The following is a 10,823-nucleotide window of genomic DNA, read 5'->3' on the forward strand; positions in this document are numbered from 1 at the left end:
TCTAGCTTGTTACTGCATCACAATTATCAAGTCAAGTAAAGTCAGCTTTATTTATACAGCGCTTTTAACAATACAGATTGTGTCAAAGCACTTAACAGTATCAGATTGGAGGATAGAGTGTCAGTAATGTATAAAAATAAGATTAAACACTCAATTTTCAGTTAAAGGCGTTTCATTATTGAATTCAGAGATGTCATTGTCTAGCTCAGTTTAGTTTAAATAGTATCTGTGAAATCAAATTGACGATAATCACTAGAAATCAAGTGTCCCCAACTGAGCAAACTAGAGGAGACAGCGGCAAGGAACCAAAACTCCCTCTGAGACAGAATGGAGAAAAAACCTTGGGAGAAAGCAGCCTCAGTCGGGGGCCAGTTCTCCTCTGGCCAGGACATTATTTTTATTTATTGATTTAATTATTGATTTAATTAAAATTTTAAATGTATAAATGTATTATATTTCTATTTTTATATTCTTGCATTTTCTAACAATAATAGTATTCTGTAGTTCGGAATTTTTAGTTATTTGTTTTATTTTTAGTTTTAAGTCATGTATTTAAGTCGAGGTCTTCACTTGGGATCTGTCCCCGGGGCTAATCCACGTGTCCGGCCTCTGCCGGCGATCAGGGCCGTAGACATCATCTCCCGGGGCCAATCCACCATCTGATCCGGACACAGACTGAGAAACAGAATAGAAACAGACAAATATTAGTGTAGATGCCATTCTTCTTATGATGTAACGAGTACATTGTGTGTCATGAGGAGTGCGGTTCCGGTTGATCTAATTAATGCAGCCTAACAATCCTTTAACGGATTTCAATAATAGAAGTGTATTAGTGTGTTATGTGTAAGCCAGGAAGAAATGTGTCTTTAATCTAGATTTAAATTATAATTATATTAGTTAAATCTTAGATTAATAGTCCTCCAGAGGACATGGGATTTTTGGCTTATTATTTAAAAGGCAGTGGGACTCTGTTAGTGGAATGTGGCACTATTCTTAATGTTTTTTCTCATGCACATGCAGAGTGTCAGGAGCACACGGCGTGTGTATGGGACTCCAGAGCATTGAATATTCTGTGCTGCGTCTCATGGAGTGTTTGTCTTTGTTGCGAGCGGCAGTAAAGGACACATTCTGTGGCATATCCAGAGAAATGACCCTGCCACGACCCTTCACCTCTCCTTTAATTATTTGTTTGAAGACAGCATGGGGTTCCCATGCGGAGCACACAAGCAGGCGGGGGAGTGTGTGTGTGTGTGTGTGTGTGTGTGTGTTCAGTTCCGCTGCTGTAGTTTATGTAGCTTCAGTAAAACAGATAACAGATAGATGTACTGAATCATCTCTACGCCTATTCATCTTGTTAAACACCTTATTAGTTCAATATTTATGTAAGCTATGCTTTACCATTTTTTTGGCATATCTTTAGTATTTGGTGCATTTGTTTTTTTGTTTGTACATTTTTGGTGTGTTTATATTTGTTTTATGTCTTTATAATTAATTCATTATTTTAAGCATCCATTAAATGTATGTTTTATTTCTTGTGTTGTGAAAAATATAAATCGAAATTTGTAGACAGAAATGAGGGCCTGAGTTTGAAGAGAAGCGGTGTGTGTGTGTGTGTGTGTGTGCTGGCGGGTGTTGTTCTAAGCACACCCCATTAGCAGCTCATGGGAGGAGGTGAAACAGTGTTATCAGAGGCAGGTCTGATAATCTCAATTGGCTTTACTCACACTGATAAAATGCGGTCTGGGGCCGCAGCGCTGCTGGGCCGCTCCTGCAGGGTTACTGTGGCAACAGTTTGGAGAGGCGAAACAGACACTGTGTGTGTGTGTGTGTGTGTGTGTGTGCGCGCAAGAGGTCAGTCAGTCCCAGCAGCTAGTCTTAAAGAAATTCATAAATCACTCTTCTGTCTCTCTCTGGTATTTCTCGTTTATGAGGCAAGTTTTTTTTTTGGAACAAATATAATTTAAGTGATAATGTATAATCAGCATCGGGTGCTTATTTTGTGATAATGGCTGACTGACCATACGTTATGCTGCTTACTATTACTTACAGGCCAGCAAATACAGCAAATCAATTTATTTAAAATAATTTAAAGTTTTGATCGGCAACATATTTTAATGTTTCTGAAAAAGTCTCTTCTGCTCACCAAGGCTGCATTTATTTGATCAAAAATGCAGTAAAAATCATTCATTATATACATAAATATATCAATGTTGAAAAGAGTTGTGCTGCTTCATATATTTGTGGAAACTGAATTCTTTGATGAATAGAAAGTTCAAAAGAGCAGCATTTATTTGAAATCTGTTGTAACATTAAAATAACATTATAAATGTGTTTTAATGAATTAGAATGAATTATTAATTTATCTTTGTCTCTTTCAAAAAAAACTGACCTCAGACTTTTAAATGGAAACAATCAGTACAGTTTAGAGTCATCTTGCACAAATATTTGAGCACAGGGTAATGCCATGGACCAATCACATTTGTTCCATAGAGCTCAATAGTAAATTACTGCTGTTTATTTAACAAATGTGTGAGTGTGTGTGTGATGAATCGTACAGGTGTGTGTTCATGTGACATGATCTCAATACCCATACAATATATATTTACACTCATGTTAATGATTTTCTTTCTGTCACTTAGTTATATCTGCTATCTGTTGCTCGGTGCTAGTGCTCTTTTAGACAAAGAAAGCAAACTTATTCCTCTTTTCCCAGCTGTGCGTGCAGTTACTTCAGTGCGTCATTGTGCAAGCGCAGATTGCGGGCGTTTAAGTTAATGGAAGGTAAGAGCATGTACAGCGGCTTCAGGAGGGATTAGAGCTCAAATTGATTCCAGTCCTGCTTGTATCTAATGACCGGTCCCTTAGAGTCGCCCTGTGTGCGCTCGCCCGCTTCTTTCATGCGGGATAGCCCCAGCATGATCCGAACCCTCGCTCTAATATCAAACACATGTGGGCACCTTTAATGCTCATTCCTTTAGTACGGGTCTCTCCCGGCACGGAGCGGCCGTTTTGCCTTTGACACGGCCCATTCCGCATTAAAACGATTCCCTGGGCTGGCACTGACCTCCCGATGACCCCAGCGGCCCGGCGCTCAAAAGCTGCAGGAGAGGTTTTGTGGAGCTGCGCTTATTTGCTGCCGTGCTGGTGATAAAACTTCAGACAGGCTAATTGATGGCCTCGCTGACATAACAATAGCTGCTGAAAGCCTGGAGCTCATTTACAGACAGCTGGAGAGGAGAGAGACCCCTGCCATGGGCCCTTACCAGGGGGCAGGGGACCCACTCAAAGAGCCGCTTGTATCGCAAACTTATGAGCGCTAACATGTGAAGAATAATGTTTGTGCATGCGTGAGGTTGGGGCTACAGTGTGGTCTCAGAAGTTGCTTGTTTGATGATCAACTTCATCTTATAAATTTCTCCAGAAGAGTATAGAGCTTTAATATGAATGTGGAGAACAGCTCAAATGGTTGTGATCTCTCTTGGCAGATCTGAGCATGTTGATGAGATCTCCTTTAAGACACATGTGAGATTGTGTTTTGAGAATTTCAGATGATGTCTCCACTTATCTGATTGCTGTCTGATAATCTGAGAATTCGATTTTCAAATTCACCAAATATGAACCATCCTGAGTTGTATGCTGTTTTCTGGTTTAGCTGGACTGGTAGTACTCGAGTTCAGACTCAAGTCCAAGATATATTTTTTATGATTAGCCAAGACCAGCTCAATCGAATCCAAGTCCAGGCCGAGTCCAAATGCTCCAGAAAGTATGATGTTGGACTCAATATTTAGTCTGGTCTTGTCCAGACTCGAGTACTACAACACTGCTTACTGCTAAAGCTACTAAGAGTTTTATATCAGTCACATGCTAGGTTTGTGATGGCAGATTATGTAATTGGTCTTGTTTTTCTTCTGTGTTTGCAGGTTCATTAATGCCAGAAGAAGAATAGTGCAGCCCATGATTGACCAGTCAAATCGAGCAGGTAAACATCATATCATCTTCTCTGATGTTCTCAACACTGTTTGTGTCTCACTTTAGAGTCTCTCCTGTGTCTATACGCTCCAATGAGAGCAGATTGAATCTAATTGGATGTTTCTCCATCTCGCTGGTTAGAGGGACATTAGTGCAACTCAGTGCTAATTGGCCACAGGAGAACTTTACAGTAATTCTGGAACATTTCACTGTTTCTCTTTGTGCTACAGTACATTAGAAACCCAGCAGGCACACAACGTCATAAGACGTTGATATTTGGTTAAATTTTGGTTGCGACGTCGTGTGACCAACATTCAATGTAAATTCAACATCTAATGTCAATGTTAAATTGATGTCCAATACCGACGTCAGCTGACGTTGATATTTAGTTGTTTTTAGGTTGTGTAACCAAAATCCAACGTTGTCAACATCAAATTGACCGATTTTCAGCCCGATTTTCATTTTCAACCAAAATGCAACGTCTGTCCTACATCATGTCCAACATCAACTTGACGTTATATAGACGTCCGGTGCCTGCTGGGAAGCGATTTGCATAAGCATTCATGAATTCACACCAGAAACAAATTAAATTCTCTAGTTTTTGAGTTACTGATGGCTTAATACTATTTCTCGCTGTGCTGAAGTTGGGATGATTCGAGCACAAATGAATCTATTAGGATTTCTGCAGTGAACACTGGGATAAACGGTAAACATCTGAATGAAATGGACAGGTCATGTAGCAGTGGTGTTTTTATTGATGAAAACACCAGCACATGAATGTAGATGTAGATTTTCATGCAAAGTTCCAGCTAAAGCATGAACACCACTGCGTGGTTTCTAGATCTCTCTTCTGAACCCAAGACCAGTGAAGCAAGTCAAGAGATAGACATCATTCTGTGCTGCTGGACAGTTATGTTGATGTAACCTCCTCGTGTCCTGTGGATGCATACATTGGAGAATGGTGTGTGTGTGTGTGTGTGTGTGGCTGATGAACAGCTCATTGTGTTTGGGCTGCTGCTGGGATAATCGCTGATTGTCTGGTGTGTCTTCTCTCTTCTTCCCCTGGTGTCCACGTTTGACTTCACTCAGGTTTTCTTCTTGATCCTTCAGTGAGCCAGGGAGCAGCGTACAGTCCGGAGGGGCAGCCCATGGGCAGCTTCGTGCTGGATGGACAGCAACACATGGGCATCCGGCCGGCAGGTGAGATGCAGCGACGATCCTCCTGCGATCACCTCTTCAACATCTAACTTCTTTCTTTTAGACCAGGGGTGTCCAATCCTGCTCTGGAAGGGCCAATGTCCTGCAGAGTTTAGCTACAACCTACTCTAAGGCTGATGATACACGGGGCAACTTTTTGAACAATGTTGCCACCAACAGGCAACCAGGTGAGACAATATCCAAATAGAAATGTGTTACCCATTCTCAATGGGAAAGTGCCTAAGCAACATTGCTCAAAAAAAGTTGCCCGGCAAAATTGCTTAAAACGTTGCCCCATGTATCATCAGCCATAGAGTTTCAGGAAAGACAATATCTCAGACTGCTCAGAAGTCTGCAGTCAAAAGACTCATCTCTCTTTATATTCGCTCAAGCTCAAATGATCTCTGCTGCTATCTATGGGTGCGTTTCCCAAAAGCATTGTTAGCTAACTATGGTTGCAAGTTCCCCTGAACTCTGTTGGTAACGATGGAACTTGCGACCATAGTTGCTTTTGGGAAACACACCTCATATTGATTTTAACCAATGTTTAGGAAGATTTAATTCAATTAAATTCAAGTTTATTTGTATAGCGCTTTTCACGATACAAATCATTGCAAAGCAGCTTTACAGAAAATTTTAAGTGAATATGACAGAAATGTACAGTAAAAATCATTCAGTTAGTTACAAATGACACATAATCAAACAGACGGTGAACACTGTTAACTGCAATGATTATATGTTGCGATTAAACTTTGGGATTGTGATTAAATGTTGCGATTAAGCAAAATTTGGTAGTTTTATATGTTGTTCCAGGGTTAGCATCATCTGAGGTCTTCTGGGGGGTTGGCATCATCTCTTCTCAGTGTTCGATCATCTCTGGTCTTCCTAAGGGCTGGATCCAGACTGAGGCTTGTGTAATTCCTAGTTACCTCGGGATGCAAGCCCCGTGGCAGAAACAGAGAAGCAGATAGAGACTAAATTAGCGTAGCTGCTGTTCCAACCAAGCAAAGATGATGTGTTCAACCCAAGCAAAAGTTATGAGCTACATTGTGTGAATGCTTGGCTGAAAAGATGTGTCTTTAATCTAGATTTAAACTAAATAAAATCAAATGAAAACTCCTGACAATGAAAAGTTCTCTGGGTTGTTGTCAATTTCCCCAGCTGTCAGTTTGTTCTTCTCCTGTGTGTTTGGTTATGTTTGGGCTCTGCTGGGCACTGACTGTCTGTGCTGTTTGTCTCTGTAGGTCCTATGAGTGGCATGGGCATGAATATGGGCATGGATGGCCAGTGGCACTACATGTAACGGCTGTACAGTAACGAAAAGGGGGAAGTAAGTACACTGGGACTCTTTTCTTCCTCCGCCTTTCTTTCGAGAGTCTTTCCTGTCCGTTTCCTGTCAGAATTCCCCTGAAAGCCCAAAATAACACCACAGATGCGGCTGCCCTGTGATTGCTGACCATCAGGGCAGCAGAATGAGTGAGGTGAGACGTGGGGCGTGCCATGTTTCTGGAACAAAAACAAGGCAGAAAAGCACTAAAGTGGAATTTATTTATCGCTGCAACGGCGCCGTGCTCCACGTCTCATGCGGCCAATGCAAATGTTGGACATTTGGGTGGAAAAAAATGGCATCTCCTGGGGTAGAATATGACGGGGTGAAATTAAGCGGGCTCCAGTGAAGCGATAAAAAAGGAGAAGTGAAACTGTCCTCGGAGTGACATAAATCCGTCAGGGGAAGGATTGATGCCCAAATTATCTTATATGCAAAGACGGGAGCAGTGCAGTACATTACGCTCCCGGAGAGAGATATAGAGACGGCGGGTGACACAGCCATCCTTCACCGGGGGAAGCCGCGTGTCTTTTTTTTTTACTGGGAATGGAGGGAGATGGAATGGGAATATCTGCAGATGGGAGCGTGTGGGCTACGGGAGGATGGCATTAAAGAACGACCGCATGTAAACGCAGAGATGTCCTCGTCTGATTAAGACACCCATTACGCTGCCCGCCGGCGCCGCGCCACTGACATTTGAGAAATCAAGACGTATGGCGTCCCAAAGGTGGCAGGGCAGAGAAGATTTTATTTAACACCTCTACTTCCTGCTCAATGAGCCTCAATATAATAACACTTTGCTTGATTAAAAGAACCCTTTATATGTAAATAGACGGCAGTTTCCTGTAGGTCACCATAGCGATGCTGTGACGAAGCCCCCCCCCACCCCCTCGTTAATCGACTTGGAAACGTGGGGAGCGTGCTCCCTAAAACAGCCACAGAGACAACATTTGCTCAGCTTGGATAATTTTTAATACGGCGCGGGATAATTTTGAGACTATTTAATTACGTAACATATTTTATGCTTCATGAGCAATTAGATTAATAGCTTAATACAGAGGAATATTAGCCATCTCTGATTCGATTACGCACACACACAATATGCCGTATTTGCTGTTTAATTATGATCGGTGTTGGAGCGCGCTCAGAGAGGTGTGCTGTTACTGAAGGATGCAGATGACGGTGGTTTACAGCATCATACGCATCTGCTGCATATTTAAAGGGAAGAGCTGCAGGTTATGGCTTCACGAGATTTTACGAGATCGCTTTAATAAACACGTGCACATCTGATGAATGTGTGGAGAATGCATGCAGTTTCCGCTCAAATACTTGGTCTACGCTGTTCTTTAATTGTGATGTACCACGTTACAGGAATGTGCAGTGAGTGCCTGATGACCTTGGAGTGACCCTGTCCCCCTCCTTTAAATGACTGTTGGTAATAACCCCAGGGGTCACGTTACAAAATACCGCCTCGTTCCCCTGCACCTCAACACTAGAGATTGAGCAGCTCAGTGCTACAAATGTATTCGACCAGCATGTGCATCTGTGCTTGTAGTTTTCTTTATGGTCTGTGGCTCAATTAATGGCTTCCCGTGTAAACTCTTGTCCTGTATAATAAGCAGATATTGCTCTGTTCTCTGAGCGGTGTTAACCAGCCCCTAAATAATTTAGTGAGTTCGTAAAGGAACTTGGATCAAATCAGTTCGCAGCGGCACAGCTCGTTCTGTCACTAATTTCATGTGGTATTTGACTGCTCTGAGAGCTGATATAAATGTGTCCCTGCAGCACAAAAGCAGTCATGAGTAACACAGGTATATCTGTAGCAATAGCCAACAATACATTGTATGGAACAAAATTATACATTTCTCTTTTATGACAAAAATCATTAGGATATTAAGATCATGTTCCATGAAGATATTTAGTAAGTTTCCTACCATAAATATATCAAAACTTCATTTTTCATTAGTAATATGCATTGCTAAGAACTTCATTTGAACAACTTTAAAGGAGATTTTCTCAATATTTAGATTTTTTTGCTCCCTCAGATTCCAGATTTTCTAATAGTTGTATCTCAGCTAAATATTGTCCTATCATAACAAACCATACATCAATGGAAAGATTATTTATTCAGTATAAATCTCAGAAAATAGACTCTTATGACTGGTTTTGTGTCCAGGGTCACATTTTAGGTTGTTCATGCAAGATCCACATCACTTCTCTGCATGGCGCCAGCAACGCCAAGGTCATGGGTTTGATTCCCAGAGAATTTAAAATGCATTTTGAACTGTCTTGTTCTGCTGTGTAACTGAGGATGGAGGTACATTTCACTGCTGGTTATACCCTGTATAATTGTGTATGTGACAAATAAAAATCTTGAATCTTGAATCTTGGATAAGTGAAATGAACACTACATCTACCGTCAAACCAAAAATTATTCAGACACCAGATATATTTTTTACTAGTGGGTGCAGGACTCTATAGTTCATTTATGTAATAGCAAAATAAAGCAGACTGTGACATATTATACCCAAAAATTCTTCATACAGTGGACTAGCAGTAAAATGTGGGACCAAAAATTATTCAGACACTTTGAGCAGAGCATGTTTTGCTTATGTGTTTTTTCTTTAATTGCTATGAGAACTCTTTCCACCACAGACTGAACAAAATTAAGCACTGCTTGGTAATTGGTTGACCTAAATTGGTATTATCTAATTGTGTTCTTGAATTTAACAGCTGAATAATTTTTGGTTGATTGTAATTCATTACATACCTTTCAATCAAAGTTATCTGACATTATCAAGATCAATTTGTTCTGATGCAGTTTAACTCTGACTTCTTGTCTTATTTTATTACCATTTTCTAACTGTGATAACGTGAGAAATGTTGAAGATGTCTGAATAAATTTTGGTTTGACTGTAGGTATCTTCTAACACGCGTGTCGATACACCGAGCAGAGATGCAGGCCGTTATGAAACGTCTCTGCTCAAGTGTGCTCTTTGTTTGAAATATCTGCATTAGCTGCAGACACGTGGCCTGAGTGTAGATCAGGGTGCTGCGATCGCATTGGTCTCGCACCGCTGACTGTGTTTCTCTGAATCTCAGGTGAATCGAGGCGTGCCGGGGGAGTTCGTACCTCAGCGTGGTCCTGTGGGCATCACCTCATCTCTTGCGTTTGACACACCGAGCTCCTCATCACCCTCTGACCCGTGTGGCCATGCTAATGCACAGACCCCCTCCTCGACCACGACTCCTCTGACCCCCCTGACCACAGCACTGCTGGACCGGCCGATGACTGAAGGGAACCAACCAATACTGGACAATAAACCCACGAAAGATTTGTGAAGGAAAAGAGAATGCCCCGAAGCATCCGACAGCAGAATTACAAGCTTCATGTGGAATTCCAGACGAGCTGTGATCGTTTTTTTTATCTTGTGAATTTTGTTACTTTTGTTGCTGGAGGACCAAGAGCTGACAAAAACACTTTGTAAAGTCTTGGGTGTCTGTTTAGATCAACTGAGGATATTTCAGCTTATTACACACACACACACAAATACACACACACACACACACACATACACATACACATACACACACACACATACACATACACACACACACACACAGACACACACACACACACACATACACACACACACACACACAGACATGATAATGAAAAAAAAAGACAAAAGAGACTCCAAGAGTTGAAACTACTGTAGTATAAAGCATAGAAAGTAAATTAAATCTTGTACATTTGTATCACTCACTTTATGTTTCATGAGCTAGTCTTAGAGTAAAACGTTGCCCTGTTTTTCACACTGTGTGTGCTGACCCCCGAAGCAGAGGAGCTCCGATCGCAGCAATAACGGGAGAAACGGACCACGGTTCCCGGTGATAACGATGATTCCTCCTCCATCAGACTTTCTGCCGATTGAAGCCTGCTCTCTTCACCAAACCCCTCCTCCTTTTGTTTTTTTCCTCATGCATTTTCCCTTTTTGGTCCATGAATGAATGTTGCCCTGTAGGTGAAGTTCTTCGTTTGAATTGCCCAAGCACTGGATTGTGTTGCTTTTATACGTTTTTATTTTATTATTATTATTAATATTATTATGATTAATTTTGTATCTCGGACTCTCAGAGTAAGAGCCTTCTGAAGGACGTGTATCCTCGAGAAAAGCACCCCCTGCAGCAGTGTAAGGCCTGGGGATCAATGGTCCTCCATAAGGACGACAGCGATGCGCGGATTCTCTGGACTCTTTGGCACATACAGCAGAGAAGCGATCGACGCGGTGAACAACTTTAAAACGACGAAAAACAAACAAAAAAAGAA

General features: G+C 41.5%; 1 protein-coding gene across 3 annotated transcripts in view; it reads left to right on the top strand.

Annotated features, from left to right (window-relative positions):
- LOC306850065 (homeobox protein Meis2) overlaps positions 1-10,090 on the top strand; it is a 78,422-nt gene extending 68,332 nt beyond the window's left edge. For 2 of the 3 annotated variants that reach the window (XM_079385490.1, XM_079385491.1), the window contains exons 10-13: positions 3,921-3,979; positions 5,059-5,169; positions 6,411-6,496; positions 9,596-10,090. In XM_079385490.1, the coding sequence (XP_079241616.1) occupies positions 3,921-3,979; positions 5,059-5,169; positions 6,411-6,469 (229 nt within the window). In that variant the 3' untranslated portion in view covers positions 6,470-6,496; positions 9,596-10,090. The remainder of the gene's footprint in view (positions 1-3,920; positions 3,980-5,058; positions 5,170-6,410; positions 6,497-9,595) is intronic. The other variant, XM_079385492.1, reaches the window with a different exon arrangement.
- The last annotated feature ends 733 nt before the right edge of the window (positions 10,091-10,823 follow it).

Source organism: Barbus barbus (assembly GCF_936440315.1).
Source record: "Barbus barbus genome assembly, chromosome: 30".
Classification (NCBI taxonomy): Eukaryota; Metazoa; Chordata; class Actinopteri; order Cypriniformes; family Cyprinidae; genus Barbus; species Barbus barbus.